Source organism: Stenella coeruleoalba (genome assembly GCF_951394435.1).
Source record: "Stenella coeruleoalba genome assembly, chromosome: 8".
NCBI lineage: Eukaryota > Metazoa > Chordata > Mammalia > Artiodactyla > Delphinidae > Stenella > Stenella coeruleoalba.
The window spans coordinates 77,792,872-77,819,085 of record NC_137154.1 but is presented as its reverse complement, the minus strand read 5'-3'; the positions used below and the strand labels follow the sequence as shown (position 1 = coordinate 77,819,085).

The 26,214-nt window shown below is 39.9% G+C and overlaps 1 protein-coding gene across 1 annotated transcript in view; it reads left to right on the top strand.

Moving 5' to 3' along the window:
* The first annotated feature begins 12,633 nt into the window (after positions 1 to 12,633).
* The window catches only part of TMEM123 (transmembrane protein 123), a 72,520-nt gene continuing 58,939 nt past the window's right edge, over positions 12,634 to 26,214 (top strand). Inside the window, exons 1-2 of the mRNA XM_079928095.1 lie at positions 12,634 to 13,002; positions 17,208 to 17,264. Of these exons, the coding sequence (XP_079784221.1) occupies positions 12,903 to 13,002; positions 17,208 to 17,264 (157 nt within the window). The 5' untranslated portion in view covers positions 12,634 to 12,902. The remainder of the gene's footprint in view (positions 13,003 to 17,207; positions 17,265 to 26,214) is intronic.

The following is a 26,214-nucleotide window of genomic DNA, read 5'->3' as shown; positions in this document are numbered from 1 at the left end:
TCCTTTCCATCTCATCTTTCATTTCTCCGTCGTCCTTCTTGGAATTCTCTGCTGTTCCACAATCCCAAGCCCCATGCTCCCAACTTATCTCTATATCCCCCAAACTGCTATTACAGTGTTATGGTACTTATCTTTTTTAATCTAATATTTTCACTACTTATGTTCTTGTCTTCTTTATCAGAAGAATCTAAACTGTAAAGCACTGATCAAAGGCAAGGAATTTTCATTTTTATTGTTGTACTTGCCTCCATGTACATTTCACATCCATTGGATTATGATCTTCCAAAGGCCAGTAAGAGACCCATTTTTTTTTTTTAATTTCTCTTTAAGTTACACACTGTACCTAGCTAGTTGTTCTGGGCAAAAAACAAATGTTGTTTGTCTGATGGTTGACTGAGGTATAACTACAAGCCACAACAAGAGGAAGCTAACACACTAGCAAGGAACAAGAGCACACATACACTGCAAGCCAGGAGCCAGGTTTTGAAACCTCTCTTAGTATGCAGACATACAGATCTATTTCCCGATTACATACTTTCATGTACATAGATCAAACAAGAGTTAAGCAACTAAGGACAAAAACAGATAGTTCACAGTAAAGGAAATACAAATGGCTAATGAAATAGACAATGATGTGCCATCTTAGTTAATAAAGAGGGAAATGCAAATGGAACAAAATGAGACACCATCATTTGCCTACCACACTGGCAAAAGGCAGAGACAGATAATATTCAGTGTCAGCAATGGTGGGAATGTAAATTTTAAAAGGTACTTTACAATACTGATCAAAATTTTTAAAACACACATTCCTTACTAAATAAGCCCACTTCTAAGAATCTACTCTTCAGAATAACTTTTTCCATATTGCCAGGATATTGGCTGAAGAATGTTCACAGTGCCATTAAATTTATATTAGTAGAAATCAGAGATAACCTAAATATGTCAAAAGTGAGATGTTTAAGTAAATTATATTCATACTCTGATGCTACATAGCCATCATAAAGAATGAACCATATCTATATGTGTAGGTATGGGAAAATGATCACAATATATTGTCAGAAAAAAGCAAGTTGCAAAGCAGTAAATGTAGTATAATTTCTTTTTTGTGGGGAAAAAAGACGTGTTCCATGTTTCTGTGTTCATATAAATACACAAATTTCTACATAAGTCTATGTGCAAAAACAAACATAAAAACAAACATACGGGCTTCCCTGGTGGTGCAGTGGTTGAGAGTCCGCCTGCCGATGCAGGGGACACCGGTTCGTGCCCCGGTCCGGGAAGATCCCACATGCCGCAGAGCGGCTGGGCCCGTGAGCCATGGCCGCTGAGCCTGCGCGTCCGGAGCTCCGCAATGGGAGAGGCCACAACAGTAAGAGGCCCGCGTACCGCAAAAAAAAAAAACAAAAAAAAAAACACGAACATACAAACAAAAACAAAGGTCTGGAAAGAAAAACACCCAACTGCTAACTGCGGTTTCCCCTAGGGAGGTAAAGCAGGAAGGGCTTTTCCTGTTGTGTATTTCTATGCATTGTTTAAATTTTCTTGCAACATCAACGTAATACTTTTGACTTTTCTGAAATAAAAAATAAACCTAATTAAAGTAGTTATAAAATGTTTGAAGATTCACAAAAGCAGTGATCAAACTTTCAGGAACTGCATGCATGAATTATCTCTTTAAGTATTCTTTAGAACTCTATGCTCACAAAATTATTCACACGTATTTGTGTCAGTTACCAAAACCTGAAACCTTATGTGGTAGCATAAAACAGTCATTCCATGTTTTAGAAGAGGTAAGAAAGGAAAAATGAAATTCCTTTAACACTGTGTACGAAGAATGTCACCTGTTATCAGGAAACAAAGGATGCTGCAGCCATCAAGCCATCAACTGCAGACACCTCCAACTGTACACCCTGAGGGAACTCAAGATGGGAAAGAACAGGATACTGGCCCTAAACAGTTAAGGTGCATATCAAAGGAATGATTTTAATGAGCCCAGGCTCTTGCACCTTCCCATATGTAAAGAAGGGCTAAATTCATTAACTTGAGATGTCTGGTTTTCTTTAATTAACAGTAATCTTTTGATGTTCCAACTACCTGTATATTGCAAAAACTCATATATTCTGGCTACTCCTGTACCTCTTTGGAACAGCTAGCTCCTCAGAGCTATCTAAGAGTGTGTTTCCCAGGCTTAAGTCCTCAGTAAGTCCACCGAATAAAACATAATTTTCAACTTTTAGGTTGTGTATTTTTTTTTTTTTAGTTGACAACACTTTTTTTAAAGAAATTGACAAACCAAGCAGAGGGCTCTCAGAAATAATTCACCTGATCATTGATTTATGCTAGGGGCCACAAATACAAATGCCAGAGGAGGCTGGAAAGTAACAGATTAATGAGGCCAGCTGGGAATAAGACAGCAAGGACCAGAGGGACTATTTGGAGAGTGTGTACTGCTTAAAGGGAGCAGCTACTTCAAAACTCCAGCTAAGTGAGAAGATGGATCTGGTGTTATCAGATCTTTTAATATTTCAAAGGAAATCAGAAACCAGAATTTTTTTTTTAAAAGATGTTGGGGGTAGGAGTTTATTAATTAATTAATTTTTGCTGTGTTGCGTCTTCGTTTCTGTGCGAGGGCTTTCTCTAGTTGTGGCAAGCAGGGACCACTCTTCATCGTGGTGCGCGGGCCTCTCACTAACGCAGCCTCTCTTGTTGCAGAGCACAGGCTCCAGACGTGCAGGCTCAGTAGTTGTGGCTCACGGGCCTAGTTGCTCTGTGGCATGTGGGATCCTCCCAGACCAGGGCTCGAACCTGTGTCCCCTGCATTAGCAGGCAGATTCTCAACCACTGCACCACCAGGGAAGCCCATAAACCAGAATTTTTAATAGCAATACACCCAGGTTTTACATTTTAACAACCGATTTCTTAAAATCTTAAATTTCATGTTGGAGGACTTCCCTGGTGGCACAGTGGATAAGACCCTGCACTCACAATGCAGGGGGCCTGGTTTCGATCCCTGGTCAGGGAACTAGATCCCATATGCATGCTGCAACTAAGAGTTCACATGCTGCAACTAAGGAGCCCAAGTGCCACAACTAAGACCTGGTGCAACAAAATAAATAAATATTTTTAAAAATAAATAAATAAATGCTACGTTGGTAAACATTGCACAAGCCAAACAAAACACATCTCCTAGCTGGATGTGGCCTGCAGCCTCCCATTTGCCATTTTTGGGTTTCACTGTCTCCACAGAGTTCTAGTGGACTAATTCTGACAGACACATCCTTCATCACCCAGATCAGTTCCCTCTTCTTCCATTAGCACTTTGGCCATGGTATTATAGAACATTAGAGTTCAAACATATTTTTTTAAATCTCATTAAAATATCAATTTTTTATAGTAACAAAATATATATAACATAAAATTTGCCATTTTAGCCATTTTTATGTGTACAGTTTGGTGACCTTAATTACATTCACAATGCTATGCAAATGAAGCAGGAGGGAAGGGGGCAGGGCACAAGCTTTAAAAAAAATGACATAGCCATAGGACATGACAAGGACTGGTTAGAATCAACTCGGTCCAAGATGGCAGAAGATTCGACTTCCAGTAGACCTTGAGCCTCACTATATGCTCATTGTAATACATTAACAAGATAAATGACACACCCACCAGTGCCATGACAATTCTGAGGCCAACCATAAACGGTCAAAAAGTGAGCGGTGGGAGATTGGGATTGACATATATACACTAATATGTATAAAATAGATAGCTAATAAGAACCTGCTATATAAAAAATAAAATAAAATCCAAAATTTCAAAAAAAATAAGAAAAGTGAGTGGTGGCCCAATTCCTGGAAATTACTGCCCCTTCCCTGAAATAATTGGAATAATCCTCCCATTCATTAGCCTATGAAATTACCCAGTCCATAAAAACTAACCATGCCATATTTTGGGGCCTGTTGCCTTCTGAGATGTCCATTTTGTCTGTGGAGTATTTTTCTCTCTAAATAAATCCACTTCTTATCTAACACTTTGTCTTTCACTGAATTCTTTTTGCAATGAGACATCAAGAACCTGAGCTTCATTAAGTCCTGAGACCAGGTGTGTGATCTCAATTAAAAGACGTGGGTTCAAGTCTCCATCTGGGTTTTGGCTGGGTTCGAGTCCTGGGACATGGGTTCAAGTCCCAGTCTGAGTTGCACAGTTTCATTACCATCACCACCAGCTCTTTCCAAAATTTTTTCATCACCCCAAACAGAAACTCTGTACCCATTAAACAATAACTCCCCACCCCACCCTCCCCCAGTCCCTGGTAACCTCTTATCTATTTTCTGTCTATGAATTTACCTATTCAGGGTACCTCACATAAATGGAATCATATAATATTTGTCCTTTTGTGTCTGCCTTATTTCACTTAGCTAAATATTTTTAAGGTTCATCCACAGCACAGCATGTATCAGAACTTCATTCCTTTTTACAACTGTGTAATATTTCATTGTATATTGTGATTCATATTAGGAAACATGTATTTGGTCTTTGTTCCCATTACTAGCACAAAAGCTTCTAAAACACTTGGAATTTTCTAAGTGGTGTGAGAAATAAAGGCTTCTTTTGTTATGTTAATGAGGTGATTTTTGGAATGCCCCTAGGTCACCTAAGAATGTATGCTGGTTGCCAGGGGAACCAACCCTGTGACTGGAGGTTTGGAACTTTCAGCTCCATCCCCCTGACCTCCAGAGAGGGGAGAGGGGCTAGATGTTGAATCATCACCAATGTCTATTGATTAAATCAACTGTGAGTATTTAAGGAAGCCTCTGTAAAAACCCAAAAGGACATCGTTTGAAGAGTTTCCAGCTTGGTGAACATGTGATTTGAGAGAGAGTGGTGCACCTGGAGAGGGCATGAAAGCTCAGCACGTTTTCCCCATACCTTGCCCTATGCAGCTCTTCTGTCTAGTTGTTCCTGGGTTATATCCTTTTATAATAAACCCATAATCTAGTACATAAATTGGTTTCCTGAGTTCTGTGAGCCACTCTAGCAAATTGAACCCAAAGAGGGGGTCATGGGAACCTCTGATTTACAGCCAGTTGGTCAGAAGCACAGGTAACAACCTGGACTTCTGATTGGCATGTGAAGTACAGGGTAGCCTTGTAGAACTGAACCCCTGACCTGTGGAATCTGATGCCATCTCCTGGTAGGCAGTATCAAAATTGAGTTAAATTGCAGGATACCTAACTGGTGTGAAAGCATTGTTTGTTGGGAAACCCCCCTCTGCTGCCACTATGGAACTGTCTTCAGAACCATTTGTATGCATATAGCACATTTTGTTTACCCAGTCCTCTGTTAATGGACACGTGGGTTGTTTCTACCTTTTGGATATTGTGAATAATGCTGCTGTGAACATTTGTATAAAAATATGTTTGAGTCCATTTTTTATTCTTTTGGATATATACCTAAGAGTAGAACTTCTGGGTAATATGGTAATTCTGTATTTAAATTTTTGAAGAACTGACAACCTGTTTTCTACATCAGCCACACCATTTTACATTCCTACCAACAATGCATGTAAATCCCTCATTTTCAAGATGAAGAAAGCAAGGGTAAAACTTGTTAGATAGCTTGACCATATACACAGAAAGTCAACTGCAGAGCTGACATCAGAAACCAAGTATCTTGACTCCCAATACAGTCCTCTTTCAAAGGTTAACTCCACTAGGATTTAACTCAGATGACTAGGCAAATTGCAGTATTGTCTACACAAAGAGTGGGTCATTGGAAATAGATAAATTGATATATTGGAAGAAAGAATTTGAATTAAGTTCTGGATTTTGCTCTCCAAAATGGAGAGAATTTTGTTTTTCTTCTTCAGGTCTAAGCTCTAAGAGAAAATTAAGTCATACTTGTCTTAAGCCTAGTACCTAATTGTAGAATAATCATAGAAACATTTTTGTATCATTATTAGTCTTAACATTCTGAACTAAGGGCTTTTTAAAAAAAAATTCCTTGAAATGCAATAAAGACTTATTTTAGAGGAGTTGGAAAATTCAGAAAAGTGGAAAGGAAAAAGAAAGGGTCACCTAGAGAACTGTCAACCTGAAAAATATTCACTTTTTAGTACTTTTTTCCATGCTAGTTGTCCTAAACATGGTGTTTTTGTTTGGTATACATGGTCGAAATGATAGAATCTTAAAGCTTAAGAAAATTATTACAATTTGGGGAGTAAGCTTAAAAAACAGAATAAGGAAAAGTAGATATTAAAGTCTAGGAAAGCACCCAACATAGAGTTAGCACTCCTTCCTACCAAGTCTCAGCCCTCACAGTCTTATGACATCCCTTTTGGTGGTATGTTCTTACTTACCTGTCCATATGGACATGGCCACACGATGCACTATTTTGTTTCTCCCTCTGTGCCTCATAGAGTGCTACAAATACAGTTGGTATTCAGTAAAGAACTTCTGAATGATTATTACTGATTTCATACCATCTTCAAGGTTAACACCCCTCAGAGTCTCCATAAGGGGTAACCCAATTCAGGCACTGCAGGACCCAGTCTCGGCAGGGCTTCACACTCCACAGAATTTGGTTCCATAATCAAAGATAATTTAAAAGTCATTTGAATCTTTACTTCCATTACTTGAATACTATAGGTAATTCAACTTGTAACCCACAGTAGCACTTTTTTTTTTTTTGCGGTGCGCGGGCCTCTCACTGTTGTGGCCTCTCCCGTTGCAGAGCACAGGCTCCGGACGCACAGGCTCAGCGGCCATGGCTCACAGGCCTAGCCGCTCCATGGCATGTGGGATCTTCCCGGACTGGGGCACGAACCCGTGTTCCCTGCATCGGCAGGCGGACTCTCAACCACTGCGCCACCAGGGAAGCCCAGTAGCACTTCTTAAAACCTCCTTGGCCCCATTCTTTTCACTTCAGTACATTTCAAGTCCACAGCTGACTTAAAGGCCCAGTCTCAAAATCTTCACCAAAAATTCTCTCTCAGCTTCATCCCTTGTGGTTCTTGGTTTTCTTTTCATCCCCTTTATCTTCTATTTCTTCTTCCTTTCAGCCAAAAAATTACAGTCATTTGTATCATCTTGGCATTCATTCTTACTTCTTCAGCTCAGCCCCTCTCTCCTGTCTCTGATTCTCTTTCAGGAAAGTTCAGGAATAGAGCAGGCACACTCAGCCCCTCTCTTGGAAGGAGACCCAGGAGTTAGGACTGGGGGAGAAGAAGGCGGAGGAAGTGGGAGAAATCACAAATGCTTATAATGTACTGTCCTTTCTTTTATTCTCATCACGTAATGAAATTCTCATATATTATTTATTTGGGGTGGGCTACATGAAAGTTCTTTGGAAAAAAATGTGACAAGTTGTAAAGGTAAAATGATGAAATTTTCTTTGAGGATGGAGGTCACGGCCTACCCACCCTCTCCTCTTTGGGGTGTCACCTTGAGGGCATATAATAGGCTGATAAAAATGGTCTGATCTTTTGATCTTACAAAGCAGAGTCACAGGCTTTCTGACCCTTGAAACTGTAAACATTTACTCTGGAATTAGCTCAGAGGTCTCTCATGGGTATAATGAGACAATTACAAGGTACATCATCTTGTCTCTCACAGAGATAAGTTTTCATTTTTCTCTCTTCTACTTTCTGCATAAATCTGTGTGGAAATTTCTCCAAATTTTGTATTCACTTTTGTGATATCTTATATGCATGTTATCACTGATAATGCTTACCTAATAGTAAAATTACATTCTCTCTCTCTTCTATATTGGTACAGAGGGGTCTTTTGTTGGAGTCTTTGTTTTCTTTCCCCAACACTATGATATGGTCCTCCAAACGACAGTTACATCTGTTTAACTATATTTCTTATTTCATCTCTTCCCCCAGTCCAGTAATATCCAAAGTGCACTACTCCTAGGTGACAGCAGACTTAAGTAACACTTAATACTACTTGACATGGGTCGAGTAAGCACCAACAGATAATCACTGAAACTTTTTGTTCTCCCTGGCTATCTCTGTATGCAGAGACTCAGAAGGACAGAAGGACAGTGGGATGGAGTTCAGAAAGTGTGACTGAATATTCCAGGATAAGGGATGTAGAGCTACCACTCATCCAGTTCTCAAGCCACAAACTTAGGATTTTGCCTTAATTTCTCTTTCCCTCAAACACCACATCCAATTGACTCCACACTCAATCCACATCCCAAATCCATTCAGTTCTTCCATTTTCACTACTTCTACCCTAGTTCAAGCCCACGATGCATCAGCCTCTAACTGCACTTCCTGTTTCTACTCTTGTTCCTCTCTACAGCTAGTGTAATCTTTTATAAAAATATAAATCATAAAATGCCACTGCTTACTCTTTAATGGCTTTTCATCATACTTAAATTAACACCCAACTAACCTGAAAAGCCCCAAACCTCATTTTATACTTCCTGCTTCAGCCACACTTGCTTTCTTTCTGTTTCCCCGACACATCAAGCTTGGTTAAAATGTACTTTCCCCTGGTTTTCACATGGCTCCTTTTAAGGACTCAGTTTAACTTTTATCTACTTAGAGAGGACTTACCTATTTATTCTAAAGTAACCACCTAGTTGTTCTCCATCACATTGCTGTGTTTTATCAGCATGACACATTTCTAGTTGTTTCTTGTGTGTATGTATGTTTTCAATTGCTCAAACTTTTGTTGAATGGATGGTAAGCCTTACTCTTCCATCTCCTATATGCGAGATAGGAAATACTGAGCAGGGATCAAAAGTCTAAGAACTTGGGGCTTCCCTGGTGGCGCGGTGGTTGAGAGTCTGCATACCAATGCAGGGGACATGGGTTCGAGCCCTGGTCTGGGAGGATCCCACATGCCGTGGAGCAACTAGGCCTGTAAGCCACAGCTACTGAGCCTGCGCGTCTGGAGCCTGCGCGTCTGGAGCCTGTGCTCCGCAACGTGAGGCCGCGACAGTGAGAGGCCCGCAAACCGCAATGAAGAGTGGCCCCCGCTCGCCGCAACTGGAGAAAGCCCTCGCACAGAAACAAAGACCTAAAACACAGCCAAAAATAAATAAATAAATTAATTAAAAGGTAATGTGAAGTTCTTTAAAAAAACAAAATGTCTAAGAACTTTATTTCGGATTTTTCTTTAACTTCCTCACAATAGCTATTTTATCTATTGTCAGTTTTCTCCATCGTGATTAGCTCTTACTATAGAATGGCATGGGGACTTGCAACTAACTCCATATGAAGCCTTGAAGAAATAAGAACACCAAAGAATGGGGTAGGTGGCAGTGACTTCAAACAGGAAAGGAAAGTATGCTGAATCCCTATAGCCTCCTATAGAGAAGAAACAAAAAGAGTCAAAGTAGGAGCTGATAAATAACCTGGGACTAACAACGGAAAGGCCCATGGGACTTCCTAGTGCCTGCCACTGAAATCTCTGAACTCAGATCTCACCTTCCTACTGTCCTCATAGCACAACATAATCCTGCCAGATCCGTACTGAAAACTCACCGTCACCACCTCTCTCTCAACCAGACCTTTCAGATTCAGACACAACTCTCCAATTCCTTTTTGAGAAGTCATTCCTTAAAACTTTAGTCCACCCAGAACTCTCTTCTCTGACCTCCTTGTTTCAAAATTAAAATCCAATTGTGGAGCTCATTGGTCTTTCTTTGTTTGTTTATCTTTACCATTACTTTTTTTTTTTTTTGCTTGTTTTATTTTTATTTTTGCTCTTGTCTTAATCTTAGAATCCTATGTAGCACTGAACACAAGATACCCAGTAAGGTTTTTGGGGGGGCGGTTTTTTTTGGATTAATTGAACAGATTCACACTCTGGCTGAAGTTCGTACCCTCAGGGACAAAAAAAAAGAAGGAAAAACTAAAATGAGAGGGAAGAAGAAGGTGTGAGAAAAACAGGGACTCTAATACACAGGGAAAGGAAGCAGGGGTGCAGAAGAGGGAAAGGACCCAAAAAATCAGCTTTCATTGTGAAGACTTAATCACAGTTTATAACATGTTGTCAATCTGCTAAAATGGAAGTTGACAGAAAATTGGCAGAGACAGGGAAATGGCCACAGGCCAAGTTATACTCTTGTGTTAAATCTTTCCACTGCCTTGCCTTATTTGCAGCTACCTCACGGTCTCAAAGCCAGGTAGATTCTGATTTGTTCCTCATGCAAGTATGGATTTATCAACAGACTGATTTATACATAGCTAGAAAGTAATAATACATAGCTAGAAAGTAATAATCATCTGTGGACATCAAACCGGATGAGCCTTCCTCTATCACCTCTTTCTTTTTACAACTAAAAACTTACTGTGGGATATAAGTAAGTTTCAGTGGAATAACATGAAATCTCAATATCTCTTGTACAGTCATAACAGAAGCAGTTTCTGCCATTCCTATCCAGAAACTAACTCACTTTGAAACCACTCACTTGGTCTATCAGGTAGATCAGTGTTATTCACTGCTATTTCCTAGCACCTAGAATAGCGCCTGGTACATGTCATGTGTGCAATAAATTTTTGGATACTGACTGATTGGATTAATGAATAAATGATGGTTCCAGTCTCTGGTGCACCCTTAGGTGACCTTAAGCCAAAGATACAGACATACGGGAAATACAGGATGGATTTTTAAAAGGGACATAATTGAGGGAGAAGATTACCAGAGTTTTGCTGCTTTGTTTATCTCCACCTAAAATTCATTCCACGAATAGAAACTGAATGCCTTCTATGCCTTCTATGTGACAGGAAGTGTGTTATACCCTCAAGTACAAATATAAAGATACAGACCCTGGATCCAATGTGTGCTTTTCCATGACTACATCATAGCCTCTAATCACACTCTGTTTCCGTTACTAGACTGTAACTGTCAATGTATCTGTCTTGCCACTATATTGTAAGCTCTATTAGGACACTGCCCATCACACAGTAAGCACTCAGTAAATAGCTGGTAAAGCATCTGATTAAAGATGCCTTACCAGCTATTACCAATTTACCAATGGAAATTGTAGCCTACTAGGGGGAAAAGACATAATGAACCGTATAAAGTCAGGATTCTTAGTTTTGAGAAAGAAGAGCTAACTCTTGCTGACATAGCAGAAAAGGAGCATGTTGAAGATATTGGGTGGCTCTCAGAATTACTGGAGGGTAAAGAGAATCATGGCAGACGCTAGGCCTCCAGGAATAATGCACAAAATCACTGCAGAACTAGTCCAGTGAGGAAACTGTCTCTATTGCAGTTCCCCACCCATGCACTTCTGCATCGGAAACTCAATCTTGCAACCACTGAGAAACTGCTGTTGCTGCCAGTGCTGCCAACAAAGTCAGCCACCTCTGCTGCTACTCCTGTCAAATGCCAAAGAACCAGAGAGCACCCTTGTTCATTGGTAGCTGAACCAAGGTTGGAAAGACAGGTTGAGCCTGGATTGTGAAATGCCTGAACAAAGGTATAGGCAGCCACCAGAACAATTTATTCCTAAACCAGATTCCCCAATCAAATGGAGTAACCAAAAGCTAAATGTGCAGTGCTTGCTTTTTGCCCATGGTGGATGCCAACGAGTACTTGCAAGTTTGGTTGAAACAACAGATGGGGGTCTGCAAATTTAGGACAGACTGCCCCACTTAATCCCCATGATTAATCATGTCTATACTGATAGCCTTACCTGAGATCAGAAAGTACTATCTCTCATAACATATTTTTGGGAATACAACTATGATATCGTGGTCCTTATGGCATGAATCTGGGTCAGGTACCAAGAGAATCAACAACATTTAGATCTGCAACATTTAGAGTGTTGGGAAGGGGGGTGGATTCACCAGGATTTTAAGTGCCCTGGATCCTTTTCAACTGAAGGTTTCCCACCCAAATGAGGACTCAATCTTTGTCGTTCTCTTGCATCAGCCACGGGTTGCTACAGGTCACTTCGGAGTTTCTTAGCAAAAACAAAATGCAGTCTGTAGGAGCACTGCAAGTCAAGACAGGTGAGTAGAATTGGCTCCAAGGGCTGAAGAGGAACTTAGCCAAAAACTATTCAAAACAGGTTAATCCATCTGAACTGGGACAGCAGACACCAAGGAGAAAAGGGACTAGGTTAGACGTGTGCAGCCTCGGCCTTGCTGGCTATACTTGCCTATGAACAGCTACCAATTCTTCCAAATCCCCCCACCACCATCCCCCCGCGTCCACTCGGATAATCTCTTTAGGCACGTTAGCTAGCCAGAGAAGCAGGGAACCCGTGGAAGAGGATGAGGTGTTATTTGGGGTATAGAGATCATGGATGTTTTACGTATGCACTTAATTAATTTGTCGAGCCCCTCACCCCCGCCCCATCTTAGGCTGGGTCACTCGGAGGAAAAAAACCCTCTTTCCTGTACCTCCCTTTACGCTGTCCTCGCCTGCGACTTCTCCCTCTCACTCTGACCGCACGCAGCCTCCGTGCCTCACCTAAAAACTACTCTTCAAAGACTTCCTTCCGGGCCCAGCAAAGCCCGGCGTACTCGGTATCTGGAGAGGCAGAGGTACTCGCTTCTATCCAAAAAAACAAAACTACCCTTTCCGGAAAAAAAAGAAAACTGCTCGAGCATTCCGCGGCTCGCATGCGCGCGTCACACGGGGAAGACCCTGAAGGAGGGTCCGGGTGCTTCAAATCGCAAACCCCGCCCCCGCGTGTCGGCCCCGCCCCGCCGCCTCAGCCCCGCCCCGTCCCGCCGCCGGGGCAGGCACGCGACGCCCTCTCCAGGCCAGGCTCCCGCGCCCTATTTGGTCTTTGGGGGGCAGGCGGTGGGAGGTGAGGCGTGCGTGGCGGAAGGGGACGCGGGGCGGGCTCGGGTGCGCTAAGGCACAGCTCTAACCAGCGCAGCCGCCACCTCTTCGGGAACCCACGCGGCCTCTGCGTCCTGCCTCGGAACAATGGGACTCGGCTCGCGAGGTATCTTGGCTGTGCTGGCCCTGGGGGTCGTGGTGGGGGTAGCGCTGCTGAAGATCATCGCCGACAGCACAGACCCGGAGGGTAAGTGGCTGCGGGGGTCGCCAGCCCCGGCTCCGGGAGGAGTCGCGCTGCCCATCGGGAGTTTCCAAGTTGGATCTGGTTGTGCAGAAAGTTCTGCAAGTCTTAGGCCGAACGCACGGGGCAGTCCTGGAGGTGACCTGATGGCCCCATCAGAGGGAAAACTGAGACTTGGGCCAGTCCCCCACCTGTCCCAAGGCCGCCTGCTTAAGAAATGGTCCAGTCCTTCCCCTCAGTTTTTCTGCAAGCAGCGGACGCAGGCCTGGAGGAGTGCGTATAACCTGTTGAGTTACCGAAGGATGGGCCTTCAGCAGGGGTTCAACTCAGTTGTTACAGTCTTTCCCCGAAGTTAATGTTTTCCTGGGAGGTTAGAGATTATCTAAGCCTTCCTTTTGTAAACGATTAGATGGATTGAAAAATATGTCTACCGATTCTTGAGCAAATATGTCTACCAGTTAGTTGCGGAACCTTTAGGCGTTTTCCGGCGTTTCATCGCCTAATTGTGTAATATCAAACCAATTATTTATAGTCTTAAGGACCCCAGACGCTTTGGGGCTCGTGTAGCTGGTTGGGAGCTTTTGGGGTGCGGACAGCGCTCCCGGGCGCAGGTGATGCTTGTGCTTCTGTGGATGGGCGCTACCAGCCCCTCGTGTACCGTAAACACCGGCCGAGGCGGGCCGAGGCGCGTATCAGCTGTGCAGCCTTACGATCACAGCTGCGCTATTGTTAGGAGTCCACGACGTCGTCAGTAAAATCATAACAAAATGATTTTGACATTTCTCTTCTGGGGGAAGTGGAGGTGTCCCTTTAGGCCCTTGGCCCTTTGGGGACTTTTTGGATAAAGTCCTGAAAACTGATTTGCTGTGTAAATTCTGTTTTCTCTTTGTCAGCTCTTATAGAGGTCAGGTCACTGATTAATGGTCAGTAAACTAGAATAAGTTAGTTTAAATGACCCAAGTTTTTCCTGGTTTTAAATTCTATCCACTGTATATTACATTAGTTTTATCCAGCAGTTTGCAAAACCAGGGGGTTCAGGCACAACACCTGCTTTTGCTAGAATAATCTGGGTGAGTTAGACAATAACAGTTTTTGTTTGTTTTGCTGAATTTTTTTGTTTGCTGAATTGCACATGTGACAGACTGGCTTTGTAGAGCTAATTTTGAGATCATTTCAGGAAAGAATGATCAGTAAAATCATGTCCGTCATAGTTTCAATATTATGAGGTATTTTATTGTAAAAGTGGACTATCTGGAATTAAACAGTATATTTTGCTGATAATTTTATGCCAATATTTATGAGTTGCTTTCCATTTTTTTATTTGTTACTTTGTGAAAGTATACCTGCTTATTGTTTCTCTAAAGAATTACTGAGTAGAGAAACTGAGTGTGCTTGCTTTTCTTTTGCCCTCATAACAGATTTTTTTTTGCCCTGTTTTAATACTCACTGTTTGTTCTATTTGTTACTTGATGTCTCACTAGACGTTAATGCTATTTGGAAAACTTGGAATGCTCTACTATATGAAAGCCTTGATTTCATAAACTAGTATAACCAATGTGAGCTGGAATCCATTTCTGCAGACTATACAGTCCACCTTGAAACTAGAGTAAAGGAAGGTTCTGTAGAGGATGTCTCAAAAGAGCAAGTAAAGGTTGTCCTAGTCTTTATATGCAGTGTGTAATCTGTATAAAGTGTCATTATGAAGTACAGTGATTTTTGTCATACTAGAGCTTATATAGATAATTTTTACTAGACACTTTTCCAGTGCTTCTCACACTATGCTAATTGAGGTCCATACTTACTCCCATTGGATCCTCACAGTATTATCCCCATTTTATAAATGAGGAAACTGAGGCTTAGAAGTTACCTAATTTATTCAAAGTGAAACAACTAATACATGTTTGATTTCAGAGGCCAGAATCTAAACTCTCAATTAACCATTTTGCCACTAAGCTACAGTAGGTGATGTTGGCTCTTCAAGTAGATAATACTTTTATCCACAATACTGACATTGCCCAGAATATTGTGGGAGAAGATAAAAACATTATTGAAATTCTTCTTTTAAAATATCCTTCACAGTCTGCTGCATAGTTTCATAAATATCTTCAGTTGAAGGAGGAGGGATACTATGAGCAAGTTAGCAAGCCAGCAGACAGGATAGATTGTGGTAGTTCAATGAAAGACGTAAGGGTGGGGGAGGCTATTAATCAGGACTTTTGGTGGCAAGTGACAGAAACCCACCTTAAACAGCCTTAGGGGAAAGGAAGAACTTTATTGACCCTTAAATGGAAAAGTCCAAGGATTAAGGTGGCTTCAGAAACGCTGCATTAAAGAGTTCAAATAGGTTGCTAAGAGATGGCCATTTCCGCTAAGAGATGGCCATTTCCGACTCTCTAGATTACATCTATCAAACCATAGGCAAGCCCTAGTTAAAGTGTTCTTAGCCTGCAGGGGAAATGCAAAAAACAGGGACTTTCTAAAGTGATTCCCAGGCTTCAAAAGCCACCATAATGGGTAGCCAATTAGGATATGAAATTAATCTTTAATGAGCCTATGCCACTTCATGAACTTAACTTTCTTTTCTTCTATTTAGTGCAATATTCTATTTTAATACTTGGTCATTTTGTCAGGTAAAGCATCAGCCTCCTTGTTCTTAGATTGTCCGTGACATTCTTTATCTCTTAGGACACAGAAACAGTGCCTGCCCATAGTAGGTACTTCATAAGTATTTTTTGAAAAGAGGAGAAAAGGTCCTAAAGCTAGAAAGAGGAACACTGCTTCTGCCTTCTTCCTCACGCAAAAAAAAAAAAAAAAAAAAAGGGTTGCCAGGAAATCATCCCTCATAGGAGTGACAACAGCAGGTAGACAAAAACAGGAGGCTCTCGTAGCAGTCTAGGCAAAAGATGAAAGCACGTGGTAATGGAGATAAGTAGATAGAGTCTAGATCTTTTTGGGGGGTAGAACTGAAATCATTTGCTAATGGATTGCATGGTGGAGTGAGGAAGAAGGAAGAATCAAAAGATGACCTCTTGGTTTTAGGATTGAACAACTGGTAATGCAACAACTGGGAACACTGGGGCAGAAGCAGGTTTATAGCAGAAAATCAACGGTTCCATTTTGGCATTCACAAGTACAGGCTTTGGAATCAAACAGCCTGGTCCAAATCCAGACTCTGCCACTTACTAGCTGGGTGGCCTCCTCTGGGTCTCAGTTCTGTCACTGCACAACAGTGTTCCTGTCACAGAATTGTTGTGAGGGTTAGATGAGCTAATGCAAGTTACATGCTCCCCATGAGGCCTGGCATGTAGTAAGCCCTTAATAATGTTGGCAGTTATTTGCTACCTGCTGCTAAATACATCTGTACAGTCTACTGACCTTGATCTTTTTCAAGTTTAATCTTCACACTATATTCTTTTGTGATAAATGGATTATGGTTCCAGCAAGAGGAAGAAACGCACAGTAAAGATAGCTCCTTCAAAGTTGTTATTGCTTACTTTCTTTGTACTTTGAAGGTTTTTTGGGTAGGGGAAAACTATCTTTGTGAAAAGTACACAGTAATAAACTTACTTGCCTCCCATGTAGTATATGTGTTAATCTTTCATTATACAAAGACCAAAGATGAATAACCCACTCTGAAAAGTTGCTTAACTGGGGCATAGAATTCTTCCAAACTTTTTCCAAATTTAAGGTACTAGCTAAAAATTCAAAGAATTATACTGAGAAGGCTTGCAATTTTAAATGAAAATCCTAACCCACTTCATCTTCTCTCCATTGTATGCAGTTAGGCATGTTGGTGGTACAAGACCTAGGAGCACCCATTAATAGTAAGGGCCCCTCCCAGGATGGTCCACTCTACTCAGAAGAGCAGAGTTGTCAGTAGCAAAAATTCCTCACCAACCACTGTGTCCTCATGTGGGTGAATGAACTTTGGCAAACTATTGTATCATTGGCTGGCACATAGTAAGTACTATATAAGTGTTACATTAGCCATATGTTTTCTGTCTTGAAAAATCCAATAATACAGTCCCAGATTTACTGACAGTTTCAAGGTATATTTCATAGCAACAGTGGCAAAAGTAGAACTTCCTGTGGAATAATCTACCCTTCCCCCACACCACCACCACCCCAGAGACAGAAAGAAACATATTGCCAGTGTTCTTAGTTAAATATTAAATGTCCTTTCATCACAGGATATTTCTTTGTTTTTATAGGATCTCCAGGTAAGAAGAATCCTATGTCTGTGGAAGACTCCAATGATAACCCAATAGGTGAGTTTAAAAAGGTCAGGAAACAGATTATCTGTCTAGGATACATAAAGTAATATCAGCTAGTCAAGTACATGTAAGCTGGTACACTGACCTGTCTTAACCATGATTTGTTCATTCGTGAATCCCTAAAGCCTACCATCAAGGGCTGCCCTTAGTGGACATCAGTAAATGATAGTTCACTGGATTAATAGTCTTTCTCAGTTTAGCAAAGATGTGAATAAATTCTGAAACTAAAAGCATACTGGAATTTATTACTGAGTTCTGAAGCACATTTTTAGGTATGACATTTTGCACTCTGCCTATAGATATGAACTATGAATATGTAAGTCTGCTGATCTTGCCGGTAGAACAAGTCACGCTAAGCTGGTCAGCCACAGTAGCCTTAATTTGCCTTGGTGGACTCCAGGGAGACCCTACTTATATTTCACCCATCAGTTAGATTTCAACCCACCCTCTTGCTTCCCTATTGAAACAATAGACGAGGCCCTTTTTGTTTGTGTTTTTGTTTTTTGGCTGCACTGGGTCTTCTTTGCACCTCACGGGCTCCTGTCTAGTTGCAGCACATGGGTTGCCCCACAGCATGTGGGATCTTAGTTCCCTAGCCAGGGATCGAACCCGCGTTCCCTGCATTGGAAGGCGGATTCTTAACCACTGGACCACCAGGGACGTCCCAAAAAGATGCTCAGGCACTTTTCTTGTGCTTTTAGTTTGGGACAAATGGATTTCTTTCTTGATTTTCTGAGTTCATTAGCATGGAAAGATAGGAACCAGGCTGATGTTATAAATAGTGAACCATCAAGGCATGTTTCTTGTAAGCAGTATTTAGTTTATCTTCTTACTGTCCTTGTTATTAAGAGTTGACAGAGGTAGAAACTAGAAAAAGGTACACAAATCCTATCACTGGACCCATTTTCTCTACTTTTATTCAACAAATATCTATTGAGTGCCTCTAATGTAAGGACACATTACAAAATGGACCAAGCCCTTACTTCTTGGAGTTTTTGTTTGTTTTTTGTTTTATTTCATTGTAGAAAAATACACATAACATAAAATTCACAATGTTAGCCATTTTTAAGTGTACAGCCCAGTGGCATTAAGTACATTCACATTGTTGTGCAATGTCATGGAGTTTTTTATTAATTAATTTTTTTAGTGAAATATAGTTGATTTACAATGTTCTGTGAATTTCTGCTGTACAGCAGAGTGATTCAGTTATACATATATATACATTCTTTTTTATATTCTTTTCCATTATGGTTTATTCCAGAATATTGAATATAGTTCCCTGTACTATATAGTAGGGCCTTGTTGCTTATCCATTCTGTATGTAATAGTTTGCATCTGCTATGAACATAGGGATGCATGTGTCTTTTTGAATTATACTTTTGTCCAGATATATGCCCAGGAATGGGATTGCTGGATCACATGGTAATTCTATTTTTAGTTTTCTGAGGAACCTCCATACAGTTTTCCATAGTGGCTGCACCAACTTACGTTCCTACCAACAGTGTAGGAGGGTTCCCTTTTCTCCACACCCTCTCCAGAATTTGTTATTTGTAGACTGTTTAATGATGGCCATTCTGACTGGTGTGAGGTGGTACCTCATTGTAGCTTTGATTTGCATTTTTCTAATAATTAGAGATGTTGAGCATCTTTTCATGTGCTGTTGTCCATCTGTATGTCTTCTTTGGAGAAATGCCTCTTTAGGTCTTCAACTGGGTTGTCTGCTTTTTTGTTGTTGGGTTTTATGAGCTGTTTGTATATTTTGGAAATTAAGCCGTTGTCGGTCGCATCTTTTGCAAATATTTTCTCCCGTTCTCTATATTGTTTTTTTCATTTTTTTATGGTTTCCTTTGCAGTGAAAAAGCTTGTAAATTTGATTTGGTCCCATTTTTTTATTTTTGTTTTTATTTCTATTGCCTTGGGAGACTAACCTAAGAAAACATTGGTATGATTTATGTCAGAAATGTTTTGCCTATGATCTCTTCTAGGAGTTTTATGGTGTCATGTCTTATATATATCTAAGTCTTTAAGCCATTTTGAGTTTACTTTTGTGCATGGCGTGAGGGTGTGTTTTAACTTCATTGATTTACATGCAGCTGTCCAACTTTCCCAGCAACACTTGCTGAAAAGACTTTCTCCCATTTTATATTCTTGCCTCCTTTGTTGAAGATTAATTGACTGTAAGGGTGTGGATTTATTTCTGGGCTCTCTATTTTGTTCCGTTGATCCCTATGTCTGTTTTTGTGCCAATACCATGCTGTTTTGATTACTGTACCCTTGTAGTATTGTCTGGGAGGGTTGTGCCTCCTGCTTTGTTCTTTTTTCTCAGGATTGCTTTGGCAATTCTGGGTCTTTTATGTTCTGTATAAATTTTAAGATTATTTATTCTAGTTCTGTGAAAAATGTCATGGGTAATTTGATAGGGATCGCATTAAATCTGTAGATTACTTTGGGTAGTAGAGCATGGGATATCTTTCCATTTCTTTGAATCATCTTTAATTTCCTTTATTAATGTTTTATAGTTCTCAGCATATAGGTCTTTCAGCTCCTTGGTCAGGTTTATTCCTAAGTTTTGGGGGGTTTTTTTGGTGTGATTTTAAAAAGTAATTTTTTTTACATTCCCTTTCTGCTATTTCATTGTTAGTGTAAAGAAATGCAAGTGATTTCTGTATGTTAATCTTGTATCCTGCTACCTTGCTGAATTTATTTATCAGTTCCAATAGTTTTTGTGTGGCGTCATCAGGGTTTTCTATATATAGTATCATGTCATCTGTATATAGTGACAATTTTACCTCTTCCCTTCCAATTTGGATACCTTTTATTTCTTTTTCTTGTCTGATTGCTGTGGCTAGAACTTTTAGTACTATTTTGAATAGAAGTGGTGAGAGTGGGCATCCTTGTCTTGTTCAAGAATTTAGCAGGGCTTTCAGCTTTTCACCATTAAGTATTATATTGGCTGTGGGTTTGTCAAAAGTGGCTTTTATTATATTGAGATATGTTCCCTCTATACCCATTTTGGTAGAGTTTTTATCATGAATGAATGTTGAATTTTGTCAAATGCTTTTTCTGTGTCTATTGAGATTATCATGTGGTTTTTGTATTTTCTTTTGTTGATGTGGTGTATCACATTGATAGATTTCCGTGTGTTGAACCTTCCTTGTGAACCTAGGATGTATCCCACTTGGTCACAGTATATGATCTTTTCTGTGTGTTGTTGGATTCAGTTTGCTAGTATTTTGTTGAGAACTTTTGCATCTATGTTCGTCAAAGATATTGGCCTGTACTTTTCTTTTTTAGTGGTATCTTTGTCTGGTTTTAGTATCAGCGTGACGCTGGCTTCGTAGAATGTCTTTGGGAGTGTTGCCTCAAGAGTCTTTTGGAAGAGTTTGAGAAGGATCAGTAAAATTTCTTCTATGTATGTTTGGTAGAATTCGCCTGTGAAACCATCTGGTCCTGGACTTTTGTTTGTAGGGAGTTCTTTTTTTTATTACAGGTTCTATTTCACTTCTAGTGGTTGCTCTGTTCAAATTATCTATTTCTTTTTGATTCATTTGTGGTGGGCTGTATGCTTCTAGAAAGTTGTCTGTTTCTTCTAGTTTGTCAAATTTGTTGTCATATAATTGTTCATAGTATTCTCTTATGGTTTTTTGCATGTCTGTGGTATCAGTTGATATTTATCCTTTTTCATTTCTTATTTTATTTGGGTTCTGCCTTTTCTTCTAGGTCCTGGTTTTATTGATTTTTTCTATTTTTTTAATCTCAATTTTATTTATTTCCTCTCTGAGCTTTATTATTTCCTTCCTTCTGCTGACTTTAGGTTTTGTTTGTTCTTCTTTTTTTTGATTCTTTTAGGTGATAGGTTAGGTTATTTTTTGAGATATTTTTCTTGTTTCTTGAGGAAGGCCTGTATCGCTATGAACTTCCCTCCTAAGAACTGCTTTTGCTGCATCCCATAGATTCTGTATGGTTGTGTTTTCATTGTCACTTGTCTTAAAGTATTTTTTAATTTCCTTTTTGATTTCCACATTGACCCATTGGTTTCTTAGTAGCATTTTGTTTAGTTTCCATGTAATCGTTTTTTTTTTTCATATATCTTTTCTTGTGGTTGAAATAATTTCTATACTGTTAATTTGTTGACGGTTGTTTTGTGCTCTAGTATGTGGTCAATCCTAGAGAATGTTCCATGTGAACTTGAAAACAATGTGTATTCTGGGTTTTTTGGATGTAATGTCCTGAAAATATCAATTAAGTCTAACCGTTCTATTGTATCCTTTGGATATTTGTTGCCTTATTGATTTTGTCTAGAAGATCTGTCCATTGATGTGAGTAGGGTGTTAAAATCTCCTATTATTATTGTATTTCCATCTGTTTCTCCCTTTATGTCTGTTAGTATTTGTTTCACGTATTTGGGTGCTCCTATTTTAGGTACATATATGTTGACGAGTGTAAAAATCCTCTTCTTGTATTTGTCATGGATTTTTATTGTTGTGGGTTTCCTAATGCTCCATGTAGTTCATATTCTCAGTTGCCTCTGGGCTTGCTTTTTATTATTTCTGCTGTACATAGTCAGAATATACTTTTATTCTAGTTACAGTAATTCTACAGAAAAATTTTCAATTGGAAAAAAATGACTAGATAGATTACCCTAAATGTACTTGTGATTATTATTGGGCAGTTGTGGGAATGGTTTTTTGTTTTTAAATACTTTACTCAGTTGTTCGGTGTCTTTTCCTATTGGACTTTTTTCCTCATTTTTAAAAATTCAATTTATTTAAACAGACTAAAAATAAAGCACAGTTCACCCTTTACTCTCATGCCCCCATCCTCAGTCTCTGGCAGCCACTGATTTGTTCTCTGTATGTATCTATGGGCTTGTTTTGTTTATTTTTTGAATTCCACATATAAGCGATATTATACAGTATTTGTCTTTCTCTGTCTGACTTATTTCACTTAGCATAATACTCTCACAGTCCATCCGTATTTGTCACAAATGGCAAGATTTTCCTTCTTTTATATGGCTGAATAATAATCCATTGTGTGTATATACCACAATTTCTTTATCCATTCACCTATCGCTAGACACTTAGATTGTTTCATATCTTGGCTATTGTAAGTAATGTGAAATGAACATGGGGGTTTGCATATCTATTTGAGTTATTGTTTCTGTTTACGTCAGATAAATACCGAGAAGTGGTAACTGAATCATACGATAGTTCTATTTTTAATTTTTTGAGGAATCTCCATACTGTTTTCCATAGTGGTTGCATCAATTTATGTTGCCACCAACAGTGCATAAGGGTTCCCTTTTGTCCATATCCTTCACAACAGTAGTTATTTCTCATCTTTTTGATAATAGCCGTTCTAACAGGTATGATGCAATATCTCATTATGGTTTTGACTTGCATTTCCCTGATGATTAATGAAGTAGAGTATCTTTCCATGTACCTGTAGGCCATCTTTATGTCTTCCTTGAGAAAATGTTTATTTAGATCTTCTGCCAATTTTTAATTTGATTGTTTTTTGATGTTGAGTTGTATGAACTCTTTATATATTTTGGACACTAACCCCTTATTGGATATATCATTTGCAAATATTTCCTCCCGTTCAATAGGTTGCCTTTTCATTTTGCTGATGGTTTCCTTTGCTATGCAGAAGCTTTTTAGTTTGATGCAGTCCCATTTCTTTATTTTTGCTTTTGTTGCTTTTTGTGTCAGATTCAAAAAAAGTCATTACCGGGCTTCCCTGGTGGTGCAGTGGTTGAGAGTCCGCCTGCCGATGCAGGGGACACGGGTTCGTGCCCCAGTCTGGGAGGATCCCACATGCCGCGGAGCGGCTAGGCCTGTGAGCCATGGCTGCTGAGCCTGCACGTCTGGAGCCTGTGCTCCACAATGGGAGAGGCCACAACAGTGAGAGGCCCGCGTACCGCAAAAAAAAAAAAAAAAAAAAAAAAAAGTCATTACCATGCCAACATCACTGTCAAGGAGCTTACCACCTATTTTTTGTTCTAGTAGTTTTATGGTTTCAGGTCTTTTGTTCAAGTCTTTACCATTTTGAATTTATTTTTGTGTATGGTGTGTCAACCTTAAAAACTAAATAGCCAGTTATTTTACCAGCAAAATGAGTTCATTTGGGAACAGCAGACTAATTGTAATTCAGGACAAGCAAAATATGGTGAATTATAGGCAAGTCTGGAGAACAAAGGAGAGAAGCATGCTTTTATAGAGGAAGGGAGGAAGTTGGGGGGGCCTGCTTCAAACAGAAGTTCGCTGGAGCAGAGCAGGAGTGCAGGGTAATAGCAGCTTCTCATTGGCTGAATGTGGTAGTTTCTCATGGGCTGGGCTGTTACTGGGCAAGGAGAAAATCTTTCTTCCTTCTTCTGCGGCATGTAAAGTAAGCTTCTTCCTGCTGGGTCTGCAACTGGCAGTGAGAGGTAGTGTATGACAGCTCTCCCTTCAGGGATTCTCAACTCCATTTTTAAGTAAGAGTTCCTTTATTTATTTTCACATTTCCTCCTGTTGATTAGTATCTTTCCTCAGAAGCATCACTGATCAAGAGTCAGATTTTGGTGATTCTGTTCCTTGGTTTGAGGAAGGTCCTTTCCTGGTTGTCATATCCCACGTTGGAGGGAAAATGCACAAATTGGAAACTGTTGAAGCTACATTTGAGTAACAGGGAAAGGTAGGAGGGAGAACTCTCAGACACTTCTCATCTAAAGTTTATATCTTATCAAGGTCATAGCATTTGGAGATCATCTCAGAGTATTGAGTTAGCATTTCCTCTGTTTGATGCAAAACCTCTGCAGAGATTTGACAGGCAACCAGTACAAAGTAGAAAAATAATTATGCAAAACAAAAGTAACAGGACAAATCCAAGTTATTTGATGATTCTAAACCATAACCCTAGACCCAAAGGTAGCCAGCTGAACAAATCAAGGGACCATGGAGAGAGGTGAAATTCCTTGTAACCAGTACACTTGCTCCCTGATCTTGTACAGTTGAATTTCTGTCTTCCGATCTTGTACAGTTGAATTTCTGTCTTCCCAGAGACATTAATCCATATGTGACAGGGAGTATTTGCTATTACACAAATGCCTCCTTGCTCAGCAAGTAGATAAACAAAGGCTATATGATTGTCCAAAACTACCTTAGCCAACGAGTCATGTAATTATTGTTAGGCAGCTACTGCCTTGGCTGTGGAGTTGGCTAGCTCTTCTAATGTTAGGGAAAGATTTTTGAGTATGCATTCCCTGGTTCTTACCCCAACCCATGGGAGAAGGGCTCTCCCTGTGGAGGCAAACCCAGAGTCATGTGTGCTTCCTGGAAGTTTCTGTTTAAGGCAGCCATGGAGGTTTAATGGGGAGAACAAATGGGAGGCTTCTGATTTGTTACAGATGTTGACAGTTAAGTGTCCCAATAAGCATTGGCCTCCAGTTCACCATCTATCCAAACATTCATACACCCATGAGAAATGTCATCCACTGCAGAAAAAGATAAAACCAGGTGGAGCAGAGAACTCCATCTAAGGTCTGGTTCTTCATTAGCTAGAATTTCCTGATTGACCTTTTCAAGCCAAGGGTCAGAGGAATTGGGATGACATTCTGTAAGGTACTATCCTAGCCTAAAGGGGTCTATTCTAAAAGCCTTGCAAAGAGAAGTTTGCCGGCTTGTATTTCCCTTGGGTGTAGGAAAACAGATGGTATTTTAATAAGGAAAAGGGTGTGGGAGAGTTAAGGTCATACAGTTGGTGGAGGTTTTTTATTGAACTAGTATTGTTATGGTTGGAGAAAGATTGAAACAAGGCATGGGAACACTTGCATGTAACAGCCTAACCAAATAGGTAACACCTGTAGGCTTGTAGGTATAATTGACAGTGGCATTTGGGACTAATGAGAAATTAGTTACAGGTAAAAACGATGGCTCTCCAACATCATGAACAGGTTGGAGTATCTAGTGACAGATCCAGCAGTCAGAGAGGTTTCCCCTTTTGTAATACATTGGGAAACGCAGATAAGAGAACTGTCTTTTCAAGAAAGAAGGGGAGAAAAAGGTGTATACCTGTACAGGCCTGGTTCAGTCATCTTGGAAGAGCTGTCTCCTTCAGGTGTCATCTGCTTCAATTCCTGTAAATCTTTATTTTCAGGTCACCAGTTGGTGTACCGGTCCAGTTAGTGTTTGATGCTTTCTTGAGATGTGATGTGTTAAATCCAAGAGTCTATATTTTTGAAGTTTGGCAACACAAGGGTTGGTTAACAGTACCTGATAGAGGCCTTTCTAGTGGGGTTGAAAGGAGTCTTTCTAGAGATGTCTTTTCCAATAGATGAAATCTCCAGGCTGCAGTGTGTGTTGTTTGAGGCCTTCATCTCCCAGGAGTGCACCATGAAAAGATTGCTCTACTAAAGTATGGTTATTTTTGTGACACACAGTTTAGGATGCTAACTAGAATTATGACTGATAACATCATACCAGGACGTATCAGAATTTTATACAATTTCTAGAACATTTATGTTAATAACATTCACCCATGCAGTATAACTTAAAAAGGTTTATTATCGTTTATTTGACAATGCTTCCCATGTAATTTAACATACCAAATAAGCCTAATTAGTTTAATATCTCTTTGTAAAGAGAGAGAACAAATCTTTTGAGATGTTGTAGGAGCTCTGGAAATGCCCAGGGTTACTTTCAGATCAAAAAGACATTATTTAGAATTTGATTTTTGGGAAGTTTGTCAAAATTATCAAAAGGTTTTGGACACTTGACTAAATGAAATCACAGATTATTATAAAGCAATACTTTATTATCTAAAAAGTTTACATAGTTCTGAGCAAAACTTAGTTCTTTTAAAATTGAGAAGACTCTGTTTTCCCAAGTAATCAAAGACCTGATTAAGATAACATGAAGCACAGGAAATAATTTTGATAAAACACAAAATCTTTGCTTTCTAGGCA